Source organism: Belonocnema kinseyi, chromosome 6, assembly GCF_010883055.1.
Source record: "Belonocnema kinseyi isolate 2016_QV_RU_SX_M_011 chromosome 6, B_treatae_v1, whole genome shotgun sequence".
Classification (NCBI taxonomy): Eukaryota; Metazoa; Arthropoda; class Insecta; order Hymenoptera; family Cynipidae; genus Belonocnema; species Belonocnema kinseyi.
The window spans coordinates 20698862-20723094 of NC_046662.1; the positions used below are offsets into that span (position 1 = coordinate 20698862).

The 24233-nt window shown below is 27.4% G+C and overlaps 1 protein-coding gene across 1 annotated transcript in view; it reads left to right on the plus strand.

Annotated features, from left to right (window-relative positions):
* The window catches only part of LOC117174070 (protein mini spindles), a 44849-nt gene that overhangs the window by 12329 nt on the left and 8287 nt on the right, over positions 1 to 24233 (plus strand). The window contains exons 8-16 of the mRNA XM_033362733.1: positions 87 to 2678; positions 7374 to 7577; positions 7665 to 7800; positions 10946 to 11342; positions 15234 to 15434; positions 15521 to 15677; positions 17302 to 17463; positions 17550 to 17737; positions 19274 to 19610. Coding sequence (XP_033218624.1) covers positions 87 to 2678; positions 7374 to 7577; positions 7665 to 7800; positions 10946 to 11342; positions 15234 to 15434; positions 15521 to 15677; positions 17302 to 17463; positions 17550 to 17737; positions 19274 to 19610 — 4374 coding nt within the window. The remainder of the gene's footprint in view (positions 1 to 86; positions 2679 to 7373; positions 7578 to 7664; positions 7801 to 10945; positions 11343 to 15233; positions 15435 to 15520; positions 15678 to 17301; positions 17464 to 17549; positions 17738 to 19273; positions 19611 to 24233) is intronic.

Here is a 24233-nt window from a genome sequence, read left to right on the forward strand (position 1 = left end):
CTGATTATGAAGTACTTTTCAGATCTCGATCTCATCTGGCTAAAGTTTGCAATTGTAGCCTCCGTTTAATATTATTTTCTTTACAGTTGATAGCAAAGGACTCCAACGTACTAATAGTCGCTTTCGCTGGAAAATGTCTCACTGGCTTAGCAAATGGTCTGAAGAAGTTCTTCACACCCTACGCCTCTGCTTGTCTTCCCACAGTTCTCGAAAAGTTTCGCGAGAAGAAACAAAACGTCGTCCAGGTACTTCGCGAATGCTCTGACGCTATTTATCTCAGTATTACCATCGACGTCATCCTGGAAGATGTAATCGCCGCCTTGGAGAATAAAAACCCTGCAGTGAAGGCCGAGACAGCAGCATTTTTGGCCCGTTGCTTCACTAAAACCCCACCAGCGAGTTTGAACAAAAAGCTGTTGAAGGCTTACACAGCCAGTCTCTTGAAAACCCTAAATGAACCAGATCCTCTCGTTCGAGACAATTCCGCAGATGCTCTCGGCACAGCCATGAAACTCGTCGGAGAAAAGGCCCTCTTGCCGTTCCTCGCAGATCTCGATAATCTAAAAATGGCAAAGATAAAAGAATGCTCTGAAAAAGCAGTGATTCTCGTCAAGACCCCGGCGGCGAAAAAGACCCCGCGACCTCAGACTGCTCCTTCCAAGATTGGTTCTCCAGTCAAGGATAAGGAACCATCAAAACCCAAGCGACCAACCTCGACAACTAATAAAAGACCCGCAAAGAAGGCATCCGATTCATCCGCGAATTCTGGAGCGAAGAAATCTCAGTCAAAGCCACAATCAGAGAGGAATTTAACACCCGAGGAAGTAGACGAAATTGCAGCTCAGGTTCTCCCCAACGACGTGATCTCTGGCCTCGTTGACACCAACTGGAAGACTCGATTGGCAGCTGTTGAACAGCTTCATGAAATCGTTAAAGGCCTGGACCCTGAAATAACATCCCAAGTTGTCGTGCGCATTGTAGCCAAGAAGCCTGGCTTTAAGGACACGAATTTCCAGGTTCTCAAGCTCCGGATAGAGACTGTGAAGCTGCTCGCCGAAAGTTACCCATTTACAAGCACCGTTACCGAGTATTGCGTGATGGACATTACAGAGAAACTCGGTGATGTGAAAAACAGTACGATTGCTGGGGAAACCCTGACTGCAATTGCAGAGGCGACGAGTTTTGATCAAGTGGCGACCGAAGTCATTACTTTCGCTTTTAATCAAAAGAATCCAAAGGTTCAACAGGAGAGTCTCGCTTGGATGTCCAAAGCCTTGATGGAGTTTGGTTGTCCAAATAACTCGAGCGCTCTGCTGGACAGTGCGAAGAAAGCAATCGCGGCTACAAATCCAGCAGTTCGAAGTGCAGCGATCAATTTAGTCGGAAGCATGTACTTATTTATGGGAAGGAATCTTCTCAACTACTTCGACAGTGAGAAGCCAGCCTTGAAGCAGCAAATCGAGCAGGAGTGTGAGAAGCGAAGCGGAGAATCGGCACCGATTCCGACACGAGGTGCTAAAGGGAAGAGAGGCAAAGCCCCAGAACCGGTTGATGAGGAAGTCGAGGAGAGAGAAAAGCCCGTTGCGAATCAAGATCTTGATCATGTGCCGCGAGTTGATATCAGTGGTCACATAACTGAGAGTCTCTACAACGAGTTGACTGATAAGAACTGGAAGGTTCGCAATGAAGGATTGCAGAAGATCACGAATATTCTGAACGAGGTGAAGTCTATCAAGCCGTCAATTGGTGAACTTCCACAGTGGCTCGCTCAATGTTTGAAGGATAGCAACAGCAAGATTGCTCAGACGGCTTTGGGAGTCTGTGAACTCTTGGCAACATCCATGGGTGCTCCCATTAAGCAACACATTCGGGCTCTCTTCCCTGGCTTCATTCAGTGTCTTGGAGACTCGAAAAGCTGGATTAGGACAGCTGCTATTTCTTGCATTAACACTTGGACGGATCAGTGTGGATACAAAGATTTCTTCGATGGGGAAATGGTCGGAGATGCTTTGAAATCTGGATCTCCTGCTCTTCGTTCTGAATTGTGGACCTGGCTGGCTCAATCGTTGCCTCTAGTACCACCGAAGCAAATTCCGAAGGAGGAACTGACTGTCTGCTTGCCAATTTTATTCAGCAATCTGGAGGATCGGAATTCGGATGTGAGGAAAAACGCACAAGAGGCTGCTTTGGGTTTCATGATTCAACTCTCGTATGAGCTGATAGCGAGGCAAACGGAGAAACTGAAGCCGGGTTCGAAGACTGTGGTGTTGACGATTTTGGATAAGGCGCGGTCGAATATGCCGATCAAGCCTTTGCCGACGAAGAAGGCGCCGGAGGAAAATACTCAGAAGACGGTTAAGAGTGGCGGGGCGAATAAGGCGGCGAAGGCGATTGTGAAACCGAAAGGAGGCGGTTCGGCAAAGCCGAGCAGTGCGAGGAAGAAGGAGGAGGAAGTTGATTCTAGTCCGCTCTTGGCGGTCAATAATCTAAAGCACCAGAGGGTGATTGATGAACAGAAACTGAAGGTTTTGAAGTGGAACTTTACCACACCGAGAGAGGAGTTTGTGGATTTGTTGAAGGAGCTTATGTCAACTGCTAATGTTAATAAGTCTCTGACGGCTAACATGTTCCATGCGGATTTCCGGTATCATCTCAAGGCCATCGAGTCATTGACAGAGGTATTTAGAGATTTGTTCTTCTAATAGCCACACATACCGGTCCGTATATCTCCTTTTGAACCCTATATTCAGTTAAGGTCCCTAAAGTACCCTATTTTCAAGATGTGTTCCATATGGGTACCCTGTTTGAGTTAGGCACAAAAAAAAGGAAAATTCAGAGAATTTCTGTAAGAAGTAACTTTAAAAAAAAATAATATGGGATGCCAAACAGTCACTGTTAGTCACTGCTTCAAATGAAAATAGCACATTAGTCACTTTATTAAATAAATTAATTCGTGGGTTGGTCACTATTCATTTCAGGTCTATACCTATTTTTTTATTATCTTAAAGTCTGAAATATTTCAGGTTATTTATAAAGGATCCCAGAAGTTTTTTAATAGGATTCAATAATTTAAAGGGGTTTTCAAGATTTTAGGGTATTTTTAAAACTTCTAAGGCATTTTCAGTTGTTTTTAATTTAAAGTATTTGAGGGGATTATAAAAGATTCCAAGGAATTTTTTTGTGTTGCTTTCATGAATTTGAAGTGATTTTAAAGCTTTTGAAATATTATAGAAGACATTTTTTTTTAGAATTTCTGGAGATATTGAACGATTTTACAGGGCATATGAGGTTTTAAAATATTAAAAAATATTTCTAAGTATTTCAAGTATTTTAAGGGTTTTTAAAACTCATTGTATTTTTATACATTTTCCATGATTTCAGAAAATGTCATAGAAAATTTCATGGGATTTTATAACATTATAGTGGATTTGAAATTTACTCTGAATTCTTTGGAATTCTCTTGAATTTTTTTAATTCACTTGGATTTCTCTTAATTTACTCTATTCTACCTAATTCAATGGATTCCTTTTTTAACTTAAACAAGTTTTAATTTGTTTGATTTTGAGGATCAATTGATAAGATGATCAAACGATTTGAAATATTTCATCGTACTCGGGGTGGCCGCTGGACCCGGAATTTTCTGAGACCGGGATTGTAAATAATTAAAGTATAAAAAACTGAACAATAATTGATTTGACAAAACAATTCTAAATCCGTTAAAAATTTGAGAATTTCCAGATTGTAACTGTTTGAATACGAAAGTCTTAATACGAATTGAGATTAATATAATATAATTTATTCCGATAATTTTATTTTTAAATAACAATTTTAATGATTCATCAATCAAATATTTTTAGATCAAAGTTTTAGGTCTTCCTTTATGTTATTTTTTATATTAAATTGAGTAAATAAATTTATTAATATAATATTTTTATTAGTTTTCTTAGCCATTAAAAAATTGCATTGGTCATTTAAGAAGAGTAAAGTGAACACAAATATATGTAAAAGTAAACAATTTGAAACTGAATTGTTTTACATAGAAAGCTTTGAATCTGCAGAATTTCGAAGATCTTTTCAACTTGAGTAATTTCAAGAGATATTTCATAGTTTTGAAAAGATTCAAAATTAATTAAAAACTTGAAATGTCTTCAAGTAATTAAAAAGAAGTGTGTTAACATTTTTGTTTAGAACTTCTAAATATATTTTCAAATCAACCAAATTTTTCCTACAACTTTTGGATAATCCTGTAAATTAAAAAAAAAGATCCTTAAAATCTTGCAGGTTCTGTTTTGATCATTATGGAAATCTTTTAAAATCTTTTTAAATTTTCTGTTGCAATAATTTTTCAAAATGAAAAATCATTTTCAATTTTCCTAGGAATCTTAAGAAAATATTTTTATTCTTTTTAAGCCTTTCAAAATTATTAAAAAGTTTCTAAATTTCTTGGTTGGAATTTTCGAAAATCTACATTTTGTTTTAAATTCCTATTGTTATTTATAAATTCAAATTTTAAGGATTTTTTTTTAAATTTGCAGTATTTTCGAAAAGTTGTAGGAAAAATGCAATTCATTAAAAAATACATTTAAACGTTTCGAAAAAATTTCAAAAATGATTTTAAATTTGAAAAAATATAAAAGCACTTCTAGATTTCTCAATGTTTTAAATAAATTTGGTAAATTTTTGAAGGATGATTAAACTATTTAAAATGAAAATAATTTAACTTCTAATTTAAAAAATTGTTAAATTAAAAAAAAATTATTTTTAATTTTTTAATTTGTCTAGTTTAAGATTACTTACAAAAATATAATTTTGACCATTTTTAAAGTTCATTGCTTGATTCTTTAATTTAGAGTATTGGAAATATTAACGTGGATTTATATTTTTGGAATTTAATCTGAATCTTTTATCTTTATAATTTATAAAAAATTTTTAAATTTTGCAGTTTATCTGCATTTCATTAAAAAATTTCAATTGAAAAGTGTTAGTACCTTCCACTTCATACGGGTAAATTTAATTTGTTGTTTATTGCTTTAAATGGAAAAATGTTTAGAATAGATTTCGATTTTTTAAATTTCATTGAATGTGAGCAATGTTTGCGAACCGGGAAAAAACCGTGAAATGACCTGCAATTTTTTTCTTCGATTAAAACGGCCACCCTGGTACTTTCTTCAAATTCCTTGGCATTTTCAAGAGCTTTAAAATTTTGTAAACGAGTTTAAAGAATTTTAAACAATTGGGGTTCTTTTAAAAGATTAAAATGAAATTTCTATTGATTTCAGTAATTTAATGTGATTTAAAAGAATTTGAAACACTTGAGGGTATTGTAAAACATTCTCAGGTGTTTTCAAGGGCTTTAAAAAGTCTCAAGTGCTTTCAAAAGATATCGAAGGATTCGAAATATTTTAGGAGATTTTTAAAGGTTCCCAGCCATTTTTTGTATGTATTTCAGTAGTTTGAAGGCTTTCAAAGAATGAAATATATTAAGGCATTGTAAATGATTCCAATGCATTTTTAAGAGATTTACACAATTTGAAGGAATTTCCAAGGGTTTCAGTCATTTTAAGGGATTTTAATATTTTATTGAATTTCAAGGACTATTTCACAAGACATGAGAGATTTCTTAGGGTTTCGAAGATTTTAAGAGATTTTAAAATATTCTTTGCAAATTATTTGGAATTCACTCTGGATTCTTGTTAATTTATCCAAAATCCTTTTAAATTCTCTTGAATTCTTCTAAATTCACTCAATTCTACTCAATTCAATTAATTTTTCCATATTTAAAATTTTTTTAAATTCGCCTAATAGCTTTTTAAATTAAGGCTGATTTTTTATGAATTTTATCTAAATCTTTTATTTTTTTTTTAATTTCTCTAAATTCACTCAAAATTTTTTCGAATCTGAAAATTGTTTAAATTTATTTGAATTATTTTGAATTTATCTTGAATTGTTTTGTAGTCATTAGTTATTTCTTGTATTAGAAATTAGTAGGGTTTCAAAGGTTTGAAGAGATTTGAATTTTGTAGAATTCACCCTGAATTCTCTTGAATTTTGTCAATTTACTTGAATCCTTCTGAATTCACTTAATTCTACTTAATACAGTAACTTTTTTTGAATTTTTAAAAGTTTTTATTCAATTCATCCTGAATTCTATTAACATCATCCGTAATTCTTAGGCACTTCATCACATTCTTTGAATTCCCTTGAATGTTTCTATGCTTGTTTAAAAGTTACTGAATTCATTGAACATTTTTCATATTTTCAAATTGTTTTAAACTCATTTTTTTAAATTCAATTTGAATTTTTATGAATTTCGTCAAATTCTTCTCTTTTATCTTAAATTCCTCTAAATTCATTCCAGTTTCACGAAAAAGCAATTTAAAAAAAATTAATTAACATTTTTTCCAATTCAATTGAATTCTTTTGAATATAACTTGAATGGTTCTGAAATATTCTGAATTTATCCTGAATTTCCCTTTGAGCGCGAAAAAATGACCTATGGGCGTGACAAAAAGTAACCATTGGTCCCTATATTTTATCACATAGGGACTGTGAGGTCTGTTCTATTCTTATTTCATAAAACTGTTTTCATTTCCCGGATCACAACAAATTTTTCATTTTCATCGAAATTTAAGAATCGAAAATTTTTTTCATTTGAAGTAATCAAATCAAAACTGAATTGCAAATTAAAGCACTAAAAGTAGAACTCTTTTGATTTTTCAACTTTTAAAATTGAAGCCAAACAAATGATTAATTGAAACGTTCTTTAATTCTTTGAAACGTTATTTACCCGTATAGAATGGAAGCTCTCAAAATTTTGAAGAATTTTTAATTAAATGTCGTTAAACTAGGCAATTTGAGACTCTTATCAATTGAACCGTTGAAAACTTTCTGGTTAAAAAATATAAATTCATGTTATCGTTTTGAATTTCCTAAATTAAACAATGAATCAATAAGTTTCTAAATTTTGAACAATTTTTCAATTGTTATTTATTAATAAAAATTAAAGAAATTTACTTACCTATTAAAAATTAAAAAAATTAAAATTCTTTCAAAGCTTAAGTTTCTCACTCTGAGAAATTTTAACGATTTAAGGCTTTCTATTTGAAGCAATTCAATTTGAAGTTGTTAATTCTTCAATATTTGATTTATAATTGCTCATTTAAAATCAAACGTTCGTCTTGTTTAAACGAGTCCTATTGGTAAACTCATACTGATTTTAATAAAAGTATATTAATTTTGTTTAAACAAATAACGCGCTAAATTGTTTAATCAAGGGAAACACGTAAAAAGCTTTAACTGTGATCCGGAAAATCCGGGAATTTGAAAACGAAATTTGGCTAGACACCCTGTTTTTAATACTTGATTCTTTACAGGATCTTCCGGGAAATAATAAGGCTCTGGTATCTAATCTGGACTTAATACTCAAGTGGCTCACGCTGAGATTCTTCGACACCAACCCATCAGTATTATTAAAGGGATTGGAATATTTACAAGCTGTATTTAACCTTCTGATAGAAGATCAGTATCACATGCAGGAGCACGAGGCTGCTTCCTTCATTCCGTACCTCATTATTAAGGTACTTTCCGAAATTCTGTAACAAAATTCTGAAAACTCGGAATGAGAAAATGTCCTAAAATCAACTTAATTCTTCTTTTTTTTACAGATAGGAGACCCGAAGGACACTGTTCGTAATGGTGTTCGGGCACTATTTAAACAAATAGCTTTAGTCTACCCAGTTAGTAAACTATTCATGTATACGATGGAGGGCCTAAAATCCAAAAATGCGCGACAAAGGACAGGTAAATCTTTTTAATCACGAGCAAGGGCGGATCAAATTTAGAATTTGAGAATATGTTTCAGGTACATGAAGTACCGAAGGCCTCTCAATTTCCTTGATAAGTTTGAGCCCCCTAATTATCAGACCTTATTTTTATTATTTTATTTTGTACTCTGAAATTTTAAATCGGGTACCCCCTTTTTTGGGATTTGTAAGTTTTGATCCAACCCGATATCTAACTTAATTTATGTCGGCCAAATTATTTTCGGCAGTTCTAATTTTTCAACTAAAAGAGTGGATTCACAACAAAAAGTATAGTAGTTGATATTTTAACCAAGGCAAGATTGTCATTTTTAATAAAAAGTAGTTTAATTGAACAGAAAAAAAGAAGAATTCTTAACAAAATAATTTACTCCTCAATAAAGAAAGAGTTTTCAATCAAAAAAGACAAAAAAATCTCATCCAAAATGTAGAATTTTCAAATAAAAAAAGATGAATTTTCAACAAAGTACATACATTTTGTATCAAATAGTGGGGTTTTTTATGCTAAAAAGATGAACTTCACCAGGAAAATTAATTTTCTTCTACAAAAGACGAATTCTCAATAAAATACATACATTTTTATAAAAATACCTGCATTTTCGACAAAGCAGGTTATTTTTCCTGAAACAGACGAAAGTTTAACCGAATAGTTGAATTTTCAAGCACCAAGATTCATTTTTTACAAAAAAAAAGAAGAATTTTCAACAAAATAGCTGAATCTTTAAATTAATCAGATTAATTTTTAAACAAAAATGTTATGTTAAAATAGTTGAACTTTCTACCAAACTGTTGAATTTCAAAGACAAAATGACGAAATTCTAATACAAAGTAGTTGACTTTTTTTAAATACGAAATTTTAAGAATGAAATGAATTTTTAATAAAATGTATAGTTACATTTTAAAAATTAAGTTAACCCAAAAAATACATTTTCAACAAAATAAATAAGTTAGTAGTTGAATTTTTAACCAAAAAGATTAGGTTTCTACCAAGAAAAAAATACTAATTTCAAAATAACACATAAATTTTCAACCAAATAGTTAAATTTATAAACTAAAAAACAAATTTTTAACGAAAAATAGAATGCTTAAATTTTCATTTGAACAAATCATTTTCAATTTACAAGAAAAAAAACAAAAAAAAAACGAATCTTATACAAAACACTTCAATTTTCTTCCACATAGTTTAATTTTTTATACATAATAATTGTTTTTTCAACCAAAAAATATGAAGTATCTACACAAAGTTAAGTTTCAATCAAATAGTTACATATTGAGTTAAAAAATTGGTTTTTACCCCAAAAAAGAAATTTGCAACAAAATAAATAAATTTTTAACGAAATGTTTCAATTTTTAACCAAGAAGAATAATTTTCTATAAAAATAAGCATGTTTTCCAACAAACTGCATAAAATTTCAACTAAATAGTTGGATTTCTAAACTAAAAAATGAATTTTCAACCAAAAATGGAATAGTTAAATTTTACATTAAAAAAATTAATTTTCAATATTGTAGAATTTTTACATAGTAGAATTGCATCTTCAGCCACAAAAATAATTTTTAAGAAAGTAGTTCAACTTTCAACCAAGGTGTTGAATTTTTAACCAAATAATATTTTTTTTTTATCTAAAAAATATCACTTTTTAACAAAAAAGGGAATAGTTTAATTTCAATTGAAAAGCAATTATTTCCAATTCAGAGAAGCGCTTTTTTTTACAAATTTAATGTTAATTTTTAATCAAATAGTTCAATTAAATATTTCAATAATTTAGAATTTCAACAAACGACTTCAATTTTTAACCAAAAAGTTGAATTTCTAAACTATGAAAATCAAGTTTTGATCAAAAACAGAATATTTAAGTCTTCAATAAAAAAATTTATTTTTAGTTAAAAAAAAATTTATATTCTACAAAATAATTCAGTTTTCTTCCATATATTTGAATTTTTTACAAAAAACAGTTTAATTTTCAACCTGAAAATATGAAGTTTGAATACCAAATTAATTTTCAATCAAATAGTTACATTTTAAGTTAAAAAGATAGTAGAATTTTCAAGACCAAAAGATGATTTTTCGATGCAAAAAAGTTGAATTTTCAACCAAAAAGATTAGTTTTCTACCAAAAAAGACGACTTTCAACAAACCACATAAATTTTCAACCAAATAGTTGAACTTCTAAATTCAGAAAATCAATTTTTAATGAAAAAGGGAATATTTCAATTTTGTGTTTAAGAAATAATAAATGGTCAATTTCTTTCATATAGTTGATTTTTTTTTTTACATAATAGTTGATTTTTCAATCCGAAATTATGAAGTTTCAACATGAAGTTAAATTTCAGTCCTAACTAAAAAACGAATTTCTAACAAAAAATGGGATGGTTAAATTTACAATTAAAAAAATTAATTTACAATAAAAAAAATCGGATATAAAACAGTTGAATTTTCAACCAAAAAGATTAGTTTTCTACCAAAAAATACGAATTTCAACAAATCACATAAATTTTGAACCAAATAGTTGAACTTCTAAATTAGAAAAATCCATTTTTAATGAAAAAAGGATTATTTCAATTTTTTATTTAAAAAATAAAAAAATTGCAATTAAAAAAACTAAAACAAAAAAATTTTCTTTCATAAAGTTGTTTTTTTTTTATACAAAATAGTTGATTTTTCAATCGGAAAATATGAAGTTTCAACATAAAGTTAAATTTCAATCTAAACTAAAAAACTAATTTTTAACCAAATGTGGTACAGTTAAATTTTCAATTAAAAAAATTAATTTTCAATAAAAAACGAATCTTATATAAAACAGTTGAATTTTTTACCACAGACTAGAATTTCCAAGACAAAAGGATGAATTTTCCATACAAAAAAGTTAATTTTCAACCTAAAAAGATGAGTCTTTAACGAAAATTTTACTCAAACTTACGTAATTTATGCACGTACCAAAATATAAACGTGCTTTCAGATTTTTAATAAATGCGAACACTATAACTGAAAAATACAATTAAAGTGAAATTTATCACCTTTTTATCTTCAATAGATTCATTGCAGAACAATATTTTCTGGATTAGCCTGGGATCAAGATTGCAGTCAGATTTAAATTTAAACTTTCATTATTTCTTTCCTTTCAGAGTGCCTTGATCAGTTAGGATCGTTGATAGAAAACTATGGAGTGTCGGTTTGCCAGCCGTCGCCTTCCATGGCTTTGAAAGAAGTCGCGAAACAGATAGCCGATCGAGACAATTCTGTCCGTAACGCAGCCTTGAACTGCATCGTGCAAGCCTATTTCCTCGAGGGAGAGAAGGTCTACAAACTCGTTGGGAATATTTCTGAAAAAGATCAGTCCCTACTGGATGAGAGGATAAAGAGGGCTTCTAAAAATCGACCTGTAAAATCAGCTTCAGCTAGTCAAATCGCCCCACCGAGGGAAAGAGATCCTGTTCCTCCTATTCCAGTCGTAGAAGTGATTGATGACGACTTCGAGGAAGAAATTGAAGAAGAGCAGGAGAATGAAGTTCCAAACGAACGGTGAGATCTTTTAAGGAATATATATCCTATTGTCGAAACCTGGAATTGTCAGGGAATTTTTATTTTTTATATTTATTTTAGAACACGAGAAATTCGATTGAAAATTCAACTAATTTGGTTTAGATATTTTCTCTTTCTTGCCGGAAAAATCCTTCTTGGTATAAAATTAAACTTCTTTGTTGAAAGTTTGTATTTAATTTGAAAATTCATCTCCTTTAGTAGACAGTTCATCTTTTTTATTTAAAAATTAATCTGTTCTGTTTGAAGATTCAACTGTGTTGTTGAAAACTCACCTTTCTTGGTTAAAGATTCATAATTTTAGTTGAAAATTGAACTATTTTGATGGAAAATCTTATCTTTCTGTATGAAAATTTGTCTTTTTAAATGAAAATTTAACAGTTTGATTGAAATTTCTTCTTTCTCTTCTCTGAAACATATTTTTTTGTTGAAAATTTATATTTAAAAAAAAAGTTTCATCGTTTAAATTAAAACAGGGTGTCTAGCGACCTTGAAAACTTTGAAAACCTGGAAATCTAATTGAATTTTTCAAGATAATCTTGAATTTGCTTTTTTGCTTTTAAAACAGTTCTTTTATTGGAATGCGAAGAGGAGTTTAAATCTTTTAGTCTATTATGAAATAAACATCTCGTTTAGAAGAAATCTTGCTACTAAAAGTTTTTTATTTATCGAAATATAATCACTTTTTGTAGACTGTACCAATTGTTTTATAGATTGCAATGAATATACTTTGATATTGTGAATAATTCTATAAGTTTTTAATTTAAAAGATTTCACAAAGTTTTAAAATATTCCAGTGATTTCAACGAATAAAAAAGATTCCATGAATACTTCACAAATAGTTCAAAGAATTCATAGGAATTTCAAAAGATTTCAAGAATGTTGAAGATTTCAAAAAGTACACCAGATTTGAAAGATTTAAAAACAATGAAATATTTTAAACGATGTCAAACTTTTTTGAAGATTCCAAAAGATTACACAAAGATTTCAAATATTCCAGTGATTTCCATAGATTTCAAGAATGTTCAAGATTTTTAAAAGTACACCAGATTTGAAAGATTTAAAAATATTTCAAAGATTAAAGAAAGATTTTCAAATCGATTTTGAATGTTTCAATGATTTCAAACAAATACAAAAAGTTTCAGAAAGATTTCAAAAGGGGAACAGTACTCTAGATTTCATAGATTGCAAAAATTTTAAAGATGTTAAACAATTTCAAATTGTTTAGAAGATTTTAAAAGACTTTACCAACAGTTCAAATATTCCAGTGATTTTAAACGAATACAAAAGATTTCACAAATGTTTAAGACAATCCATAAGGATTTCAAAGGATTTCACAGAAATTACACTAGATTTTAAAGATTTGAATACATTTAAAAGATAAAAGAAATATTTCACAAATATTTCCAAGATTTCATACAGATTTCAAATAATTTAAAAGATTTTACAGCAATTTTAAGATTTTAAAAGATTTCTCAAAGATTTTACAGAAATTTAAAGATTTTATAAAGATTTTAAATACTTTAAAAGATTTCTAAACATTTTAAAGATATAAAATACATCAAAGACTTTACAAAGATTAAAAAATACTCCCACAGATTTCACAAAGACAACTTATGTTCGTAAAAAATTGAGCATTTGTTTATGTATCGTTCTGCTTTCTTTAGAAATTGTTGGTCAATAAATAATTAATCGGCTCATTTTTTAAAATTTGTAACAAACGGTTATTTTATTATTTGTTGTGAGAAAAGAAGACCTGGAAAAATTTGATTCCTTGACCTGGTTGACTTTGGTTGAAAAACTGTTTTGTTAAAAATTCGTTTTTTTGTTGTTGTTAAAAATTAGTTTTTATAAGCCAAAAATCTAAGTATTCTATTTTTGGTCGAAAATTTATCTTCTTTGGATGAAAATGCATGTATTTTGTTTAAAATTTAACCACTTCTGTTGGAGATTCATCATTCTATTGAAGACTCATCAATTCGGTTAAAAAGTAACCATTTTGTTGAAAATTCTTTTTTATCTTGGCTGATAAATAATTTTTTAACAGAAAGATTAACTATTTAATTTTTGGTTAAAAATTTATTTTTTAGTTGAAAATTCATCGTTTTATGTAGAAAATTAATCCTCTTGTTTAGAAATTCATTTTTTGCTTAAAAATTCATCAGTTTGGTTAAAAAAATCTTTCTTGACTGGAAAATATTTCTTCGTTGAAAATTCGTATTTTCTGGTTGAATTCTACTGCTTTATTTGATTAATTTTTTTTAAATTGTGATATAAAATTCAGTAAGAATGATTCTTCATTTGTGAAAGTAGCTTTATATTACCTTATTTAATTATTTTGTTTAAAACTCGGTTTTTTCTGTTTGCAATTAATTTTTTTAACTGAAAATTTAAATATTCTATTTTTGTTTGAAAATTGATCAATTTTAGTTGAAAATACACTTCGAAACACTCTTTGAAACTGCATATATTTTGTGGGAAATTTACCAGTTTGTTGGCAATATTTTCTCTTCCTTGACAGAAAAATCTTTCATAGTTAAAAATTTAACTCATGTTAAAAAGTCGTATTTTTTTATTGAATTAAACATTTTTCGATTAAAAATTAAAATCTTTTTTGCTATAAAAATCAACTACTACATTTTTCGTTCAGAATTAATCTATCCCGGAATGGAAATGTTATTACTTGTTTAAAAGTTAAACTCTTTTGTAAAAAACTAATTTTGTAGTTGAATGTTCATCATTTTAATTGGTAATTCATTTATTTGATTGAAAACTGGGCTCTTTTGTTGATAATTTGTTTTTTTCTTATGGCTGATAGTTCATTTGTTTACAGAGAATTTAATTATTACAATTGAAACTTTAACTATTTTGTTGAAAAATGTTTTTTTTTTTTTAATATTTAACCATTCAATTTTTGTTCGAAAAATTCTATTTTTTAGTTGGAAAATCGTATTTTTTCGTAGAAAACTTAATTTTCTTGGTTAAAAGTTTATATTTTTGTTTTAAAAATCAACTATTCCAGTTGACGATTAGTCACTTTAGTTAAAAATTCATCACTTTGTTCGAAGGATGTAACTAGTATTAGAAAAAAATGATAATTATTCCATTTTTGGTTGAAAATTAATATTTTTTAGTTAAAAACTAAACTATTTGATTAAAATTCATCTTTATAGTGGATAATGCAACTATTACAGTTATAGATTTATCATTTTCGTTAGAAATTCATCAGTTTGGTTAAAATATTTTTTTAAAACTGTAAATGTAACTATTACCTTTCATGATGAAAATTGTTTTTTTTTTTTTAAATCAAAATCCAACTATTTGGTTAAAAGTCTGTCTTTTTAAATTAAAAATTCAAAATTAAATTTAAAATTTAAATTCAATTACATTTCAGCTGAAAATGTAATTATTTCATTTTTGGTTGAATACTGATTTTTTTTAGTTCAAAATTCAACTATTCGGTTAAAAATTGATATTTTTCAGTTGAAATTCAACTATTTCGTACTTTAGAGACAAATTCAAGAAACTAATTGCAATGTTTTTAGCATTACTTAATTATTTAATTAATCGATGGTGCATATATATTTAAGAATATATCGTAATATACGTTTTCAACGCTTTTTAAATGAAACATAATAATTGAATCCTTAAAAACTGAAGAATAAAAGCGTTATTTATTAAAAATACGCGAAACTGTATACATATTCTGGTTCATTATTTTAAAAAAATACAAAATATTTGAATGGCTCCGTACTGTGAAAAATGATACCTGGGAAAAACTTGAGAAACCTGGAAAAAACTTGGAATTATCAGGGAATTTTCTTCCAGGATTTGAGTAGACACCCTGACTTGACTTATTTGTCTTTATTTCAGAATGTTCATTAGAACTTCTCCACCGCAGATGCCAACCAAGCCTCAAATTCAGATGAAAACTGGTCCATTTGGACTGGATATGGAGCTTCTTCAAAGAATAGAATCAAGCGCACCGGTCAAGTGCCGAAATCCTAAACTTCTGGAACCGAGTCTCGACGATTTGAATGATCCTGTTCATAATATCAATTTACCTCCAAATCAGTCAGTATAAAACGAAAAATTCTTTAAATATATTTCAGTTTTTTTCTTCTCTAAAGTTTTATTTTAAATTCCACCACTATTTTCAGAATAATTCCAATTTCTCCGCCAAAATTGTTGAACCCTATTTCATCGAATGTGCAGAACTTGGCTCGTCCGAAGGACGATGATCTTGATCGGAAAATAGAAGCGATGACGAGTCTCGATCCTCAAATGGCTATACAAGCGATGAATAACATGGAGGCGGTAGGTTCATAATTCTCATTCTTAACCACTTGATTTTTGACTGTTTATGAGATTTCAAGATTTCACAAGTTTTCAAAGATTTCAGATGATTTTACAAGATATCAAACATTAACAAGATTTTCCGTTATTCCCTTGTTTTCCCCTTTTTCTCAAATTCTCTTTTTTTCCTATTCTCGATAAAACATCCCCGTTTAATTTTAAATATCCCACTATATTTGAAAATACAGTATTTGAATCACACGGGAAATTTCGAACCGGAAAGTAGTCTCGAGTTTGAATTGTAAAACTTCAACATGCATTTGTTTAAAATTTACTAAAGAGAGTTAGCTTTTTTAAATTATTTATTTAGTATTATTCAGTTTATTTCAAGAAAATGCAAATAAAAGATTTCCGGATTCAAACTCGGAACTCTTAAGTTTCAAATTTTATGTTTAAATATTGCAAATAAAAAATGTTTAAATGTTTCCTTAACCGATTTCAAACTAAGCTATTTAGAATTTTAAAAAATTTTAAAGATAAAATAATTTTTTTATGATAAAGTATCATGTTTTAATGATTTATGATCTTACTTTTTAATAAGGAAAATATTCTTGATTATGGAAACCATTTTAACCATATCAAAATTGTTTATTTAATAAATTTGATGTTTTGTCGGACTTTTTGTAACGTCGACAGTGAATCTTCAACCACCTTACAGATTTGTAATTTTATTTTTTATTTTATAAATTTCCTGCCGATAAACCCTTAGAGGACTATTAATTTTCAACAATGGAACAAAATTGAATTTTCAACGGTAGAAAATTGAACAAAATAAAAGATTGAATTTTTAATTTTTGAAAATTTAAGATAAGTGAATTTTCAACTGTTGAACCTTGAAGAAAATTGAATATTCAATTGCTGAATATTGTGTGAAATAAAATATTGAATTTTTAATTTTTGCATATTTAATAAATATGACTTTTCAACAGTTCCAAATTTTATGATTGCAAACTGAAGAAAATTGAACTATTAACTATTGAAAAATGAAAAAATTTGATAGTTCGATATTCCATAGATGAAAATAATGTTGTTAAAACTGGTTGAATATTTAAAGTTCTATTATTGAAAATTTCTAATCTGTCCTACGTGTCGTGCTTTTTCCAGAAAGTTAAAAATTGTATTTTACTATTTTTAATCAAGTAACAAAGTTCCTCTTTAAATTTTATTCAATTTTCAACTGTTGAGCCTAACATGAGAATTTAATAAATAAATATTTCAATCTATAAAACAAACGGTTTTTAAAAGTACATTTTTTCGATAAAGGTTCGTTACTTCTAAATAATATATTTTTAAATTAATAATCATCCAATCGACTCTCAGTATCAATTTTATGAGATATAAAAAAGTCCCAAATATGATAAAACTTCTAATAAAAAGGATTGTTTCTTCTTTTCCACATGTAAAAATTAATGTTTAATCTTTCCCCAAAGAGTTGAATGATTTTACAGCAATTTCACATAGATTTTAAAAGATCTCAAAAGCTTCAGGAAAGCGTCAGATTTCACAAGTGATCAATCTTTCAATAATTTTTCAAAAAGTGAAATTTCCCAAGAATTTTCGATTTAATTGTTTATTTAAATTTCAGTTCCTGAGGTCGCACCAATTCATGGCATTGCAGACGAAGGAGGATAAATTCATAAGTGCTGTGAATCTTCAATTAAAGCTTTTGCAAAATTACCAACTGAGTGCTGATCGCAATACAGAAATTTCAAAGGCTTTTAGGACTTGTTTCATGGTTATTTTGGCGGTACGGATTTATTGATACTTTATTTTTTCAATTGTCAGTATTCAAGAAGTAGGTCTAATCTTCTAATTTTTATTTTATTTTCACAGTTCTACGAGTCTGGTTTGTTAGGAAAACATGTGCCAACGAATCACCTGAAAGAGCTGGTTCACCAAATGATCAATTTATTGGCTGAAAATAAACTCGATCAGTTAAATGAGGCTGAGGCTTACAATCGTGTGATAAACAACGTTGTTATTAAGACAATTGACAACTCCAACCACACTACTATCATATGGTAAGTTAATAAAAATAAAAATAATAAAAAAAATTTTTATTTTATGAACTGTAAATATCAATAAATGAATTATTTTTAAAATGGATCTGTAATTTAAGTATTAAAAAGTGAAGAATAATTGATTTGAAAAAAAAACGATTTTACATCCATTCAAAATTGAAGAATTTTCAGATTTTAACGTTGAAACTTAAATTGTTTTACTTCGAAAGTTAAAAAATGTAAAAACCAGATTGAAACTTTATAAGCTATTTTTAACTTAAAATAGATTCATAATAATATATTTGTAATTAAAGACTTTTATTAAGTTTAAAATATTTTTTCAGTCTGAAATTTTCTATTTTTAACCCATTCAATTTGAAATTTTTTAATTAGGAAAAATAATAGCTATGTAATATTTAGCAATATTTGACTGTTCATTTAAGTCGAGTAAATTAGAACCAAATATTTAAAAGTAAACTATTTGGAACTGAATTGTTTGACATAGAAAGTAAACATGTAGATTTTTGCGGATTTCAAACAAAAAATTTAGAAGCTTCCTAAGAATTGTGAAAGGCTTTAAAAGAATAAAAACATTTTCTTAATATTCCTCTGGCAATTGAAAATGATTTTTCGTTTTAAAAAAGTATTTTAAGAGAATATTTTAAAGGAATTTTTTTTAATTTGCAGGATTTTCTAAAAATTGTAGAAGGAATTCGGTAAATATCTTTTAAAATAAATCGAATTTTTCCTACCAATTTTAGAAAAGTTTGTAAATTTAAAAAAATCCTCAAAATCTTCCAGATTCTTTTTTGGCATTTTTTGGAAGTATTTTGAAATAATCTCTTATAAGAATTTCTTAACATGAAAAATCATTTTCAATTTTGCTAGAAATTTTAAGAAAATGTTTTTATTCTTTTGAAGCGTTGCACAATTCTTAAAAATATTTTAAATTTCTGTTTGAAATCTGCAAAACACGCACACTTAATTTAAATTATTTGAAATCTTTTTAAATTAATTTTGAATCTTTTCCAAACTTAGTATGTCTCAATTTTGTTTCTATTAAATAATAAGAAATATTTTCTAAAAATTGTAAGAAAAATTCGATTTATTTTAAGATATTCAGAAGTTTTGAAAAATTGCAAAAGTAATTTTAAATTTGAAAAAATTTAAAACAACTTCTAGATTTCTCGAGATTTTGAAATAAACTTTTGAAGAATTTCAAGGAAGTTTTAACTACTTAAAATGATAATAATTTGACTTCTAATTTAAGAAGTGTTCATTTAAGAAAAATTTTTATTTTTGCAATTTTAAAGTTCATCGATTGATTGTTTAATTGAGAACAGAGAAAATGATAACTATTTATATTTTTGAAACTGAATTTGAATCTTTGAACTCTATAATTTATCAAAATTTAATGTAAATTATTGAGCATTTGAATATAAAATTTTTGAATGGAAAAAACTTTTAAACTGGAAAAACCGGTAATTTTTTTCTTGGATTAAAATAGCCGCCCTGAGGAATTATTTTGAAGTTAAAACTACTAATTATACTTTTTAGTGTGCTCATAAAATTATTACACGATTGTACGGAATCGGACTCTCTTCCAAAATACGAGGAATTGGTTATGAAATGTTTATGGAAAATAGTGAAGACGATTCCAAATTGGGCAACTGAACTAGACTACGACGCTATTCTTCTGGAGGTGCACAACTTCTTCAAGGATTATCCATCGACGTGGTGGAAGAGAAGGAAGTCAGACACGCCCTTGAGAACGATTAAAACGATTCTTCACAGTATGACTAGGATAAAAGGAAACAGTATTCTCAACCACTTAACTCAAATCAATAACACGAATGAATCCGAATTACATTCCTATTTAATGAGACTTATCACGGTGAGTTTACTTTTTTTCTTCAAATTGCTCAGTGTCAATCGAGGCGGAAACAAATCTGATAATCAGCTGAACCCAAACCGGTAATCGGGTGTAATCCTAGAATTTCCAGGGAATTTTCATATACCGAGAAAAACCTGGAAATATCAGGGATTTTTTAAAAATTCGTTATATAAAATTAGATAACAATATTTCTTCTTTTGTAAAAGTAGCCTTGTATTACTGGATTTAACTATTATATTGAAAATTTTCAGGGTGGCCGCTAGACCGGAAATCGGGGAAATGACCGGAAATTTTTTGAGCCCGGAAAATGACAGTGAATTTTTTTTTTTTTGACCGAGAATTTTACAAATTTGTAGAAGAAAAATCTGTCCATGTTCGATTTTAACAGTTTTTAAATGATTAGTGAAATTGTTATGATTTTTCAATTATCCTATTATTTAGCTTACAATGCGTAATTCAAAATTTGTTACGGTAAAAATTTTCCATTTAAAATTTTTACATAAATAAAAAAATTCATTGCATAAATAATTTTTTTTTAATTATCTGTACGTTAAGTAATGAAAAGTGAACAAAAACGTTTTAACAAAACAATTTTAAACCAGTTCAAAATTTAAGAATTTTCTGATTTTAACGTTAAAACTTAAACAGTTTGAATTGGAAAGTCTTAGTCATTAAACAAATGTGAACGTGTGACTGAAAGTTGATCAACTATTTTCAACTTAAAAATAACTTCATAATAATATATTCTTAATTAAAGGATTTTATTACATTAAAAATATTGTTTCAGGCTAAAATCTTCCATTTCTAAACCATTCAATTTGAAATTTTTAATTAAAAAAAGATTAATTATCGAATATGTAGCAATATTTTTGAATTTTTGTTTAAGACAAGTAAATTGAAACCAAATATTTAAAAGTAAAGAATCTTTAACTCAATTGTTTGACATATAAAACCTGGAAACGTTAAAATTTCGAAGAGCCTTGAAACTTTGAACGTTATAATTTTAATTGTTTTATTTGAAAAATGCTTAATTTGTAACTTAATTTTAAAAATTTTGATGTATAATTTACAAATGTACATTTGTAGAAAAAATTTGAGTAATTTAAAGAGATATTTAGGAGTTTTAAAAAGATAAAAAATTATCATGCAAATTTTAGAGAGTTTTCTTAAAATCTTCTAGAATCTTTTTTGAAAATTTTGTTTAAATCTTCGAGAAACTTTTTAAATATTCTCTTAAAATAATTTTAAAAAATGAAAAGTTATTTTTCATTTTCCTAGGAATCTTAAGAAAATGTTTTTATTCTTTTGAAGCCTTTCACATTTCTTGAAAAAAAATTTAATTTTTTTGTTTAAAATCTGCGAAAATCTACATTTTGTTTTATATTAGGCTATCATTTCAAGTTTTACATTAATTTTGAATCTTTTCAAAACTTTTGCATATCTCTTAAAATTACTCAAATTTTGCCTAAAAAATAATAAATGTTCAATTGTTATTTATATATCCAAATTGTAAAGAAATTTTCTAAAATTTGCAGGATTTTCTGAAAATTGTAGAAAAAATTCAATTAATTTTGACAGATGTTTAGAAGTTCTGAAAAAAATTCCAAAATAATTTTAAGTTTAAAACAAATTTAAAACAACTTCTAGATTTCTGAAGATTTTGAAATAAAATTTTGAAGCTTTCCAAGAATGTTTAAACTATTTAAAAAGAAAATAGTTGAATTTCTAATTTAAGAAGTGTTCAGTTAAAAATTTTTCAATTTTTCAATGTTTGATGTTTCTAGCTTAAAATTCATTAAAATTATATAATTTTGAACATTTTAAAGTTCATTGATTGATTTTTTAATTTAGAGCATTGAAAATGATAACGTGGATTTATATTTTTTTTATATTGAAAAATGTTAGTACATTCAATTTTATACGCGTAAATTATCAGACATTTGAAAACAAATTTTTTTAGTTAAAAACTTTTAAATTTCAATTTTAAAAGTTCAAAATTTAATAGTTCCACTTTGACTGCTTTCATTTAAAGCTCAGTTTTTATTACCTCGAGTGGAAAATTTTGTAGCTTTAGTGTTCCATTTTTTAAATTTCATTGACCGTGAAAAATGTTTGCGAATCGGGAAAACCCGGGAAATGACCGGGAATCTATTTCGACGATTCAAACGGCCACCCTGAATTTGTCTTTTTGGTTTGAAAATTCAACTATTTTGGTAGAAATTCATTTATTTGGTCGAAAATTACATTTTTTCTTAAAAATTGATATTTTCCAGTCGAGCATGGAACTGTTTTGAAGAAAATTCGTCCTTTAGATTTTAAAATAAAACTAGTTAGTCGGAAATCCAAATATTTTTGTGTGAAATTCAACTATTTGGTTGCAAATGAAATTTTTTAATTAAAAATTTAACTGTTTTTGTGAAAAATTCGTCCTTTTACTTGAAAATTTAATAATTTGGTTTACTTTTTTTCTCTTTCTTGGTTGAAAATTAACCTTTTTGGTTCAACGTTCGTATTTAATTTAAAAATTAGTCTGTTTTAGTAGAAGTTTCATCTTTTCTAGTTAAAAACGCAACGGTTTGATTAAAAATCGTTCTGTTCTGGCTGATTATTCAACTATTTTGTTAAAAACTCAGCTTTTTTCGTTGAAGATTCATCATTTTAGTTGAAAATTCATCTCTTTCATTAAAAATTAAAATATTTTGATGGAGATTCGTATCTCTTTGTATGAAAACTAATTTTTTTAAATCAAACTTTAATTATCTTATTTTTTGGTCGAAAATTTCTACTTTTGAATGACATTTCAAATATTTGCTCGAAAATTCGTGTATTTTGTTAAAAATTCAACGGTTTGGAGATTAAGCACGCTATTGAAAATTAATTACTTCGGTTAAAAATTTAACCATTTTGTTGAAATTTTTGTTTATATTGACTGGTGAATATTTTTTTAACAGAAAATTTAATTACTGCAATTTTTGTTGAAAATTTGTCTTTTTAGTTGAAAAAATATTTAATATAAGTTCGTTTTTGTACGAAAAATATGAGTATTACATTTGAAACTTTAACTATTTTGTTGAAAATCCTTTTTTATCTTTGTTGCTAATTAACTTTTTAGACTGAAAATTTAACTGAATTTTAAGTATAGAAAGATCAAATAAAAATTTATTTTAATTATGATTCAAATTCATGGACTTCTGGGACAAATTCAATAAATGATTTATAATTTTATTAGTATTTTTCATTTTAAACCTTTCTGAATTAAACATATTAATTAAATTAAAGTTACTTTTTCAAGTGAAAAAAACTCAACTAAACCAGATTAATTTGCAATCATACAGTTGCATTTATAACCAAAGAATTGTTTTTCTACATAAAAAGACCCATTTTTAATAAAATATATAAATTTTCAAAAAAATAGTAAAATTCCTACTAAATTATTTAATTTTTGAACTGAAAAAATGAATTTTCTACCAAATAGTTGAATTTTCTACCCGATAATATAAATTTTCAACAAAAAAGTGAATTTTAAACCAAAAGAAGAAAACAAATTTTTAAATAAAAATACGAATCTTCAACAAAAAAACATTGTTTTTAAGAACCTAGTTTAACTTTTAACCAAGGAGTTAAAATTGCAACCAACCTAAAAAGATGAACTTTCAACGAGAAATGTTGATATATCAACAAAAAAAGAACTTCATTGAAAATAAAAACAGATTTAATCAACAAAAACAAATTTTCAACAATATACTTGAATCATTAACTAAAAAAAGTATTTTTCAACAAGATACATGAACTTTCAGCCAAATAGTTTAAATTTCTACCAAATTATTGAATTTTTGAGCCGACCATAAAAATGTTCTACAAAACAGTTCGATTTTCTACAAAAAAGTTAATTTTAAACCGAAACAGATTAATTTCAATCATTTAATTGCATTTTTAACCTAAAAATATGAAATTTCTACAGAAAGACATGAATTTTCAAACCAAAAAGGTGAATGTTCAACAAAATAGTTCACTTTTCAACAAAACAAAATTTTAGTTAAGAAAGAAACAAAATTTCAATCAAATTGTTAAAAGCTTCAAACCAGAAGGACGAAATTGAAAAAAAAATATTTTTAAACCCAGAAGTATGAATTTTTAACAAAGTTGCTGCATTTTCAACAAAAGAATTCAATTTTGAACCAAATAATGCACTTTTCACCCCAAAAAGAGGAATTCTTAAGCAATAATTTAATAGTCAACTTTTCGATTAAAACGAATAAACTTCTAACCAACAGTATTCAGATTTTCTCATTGGGTTCTATTAATTCAATTCGAATTTATGTGGGGAAAAACAAGAAAAAGAGAGAAATACTGTGAAGACTGCTGCAAATAAATAGAAATGTTAATAATTAGTAAGCTAAAGAATAACATTTTACATAAAATTTGAAGTTTATTTCGAATACTTTTAAAATATTAGATTTAACACTTGAAAAATTTCATGACACTATCGGTATACTATTTTTTTCATATTTGTGACACTATTTGCACTATTTTTTTAATGTGGCTTGACGATTAATGTGGCGCACCCTCATTTACAGAAATTGATTGATTTATAGCGTATTTATTTATATTTATATTTTTATA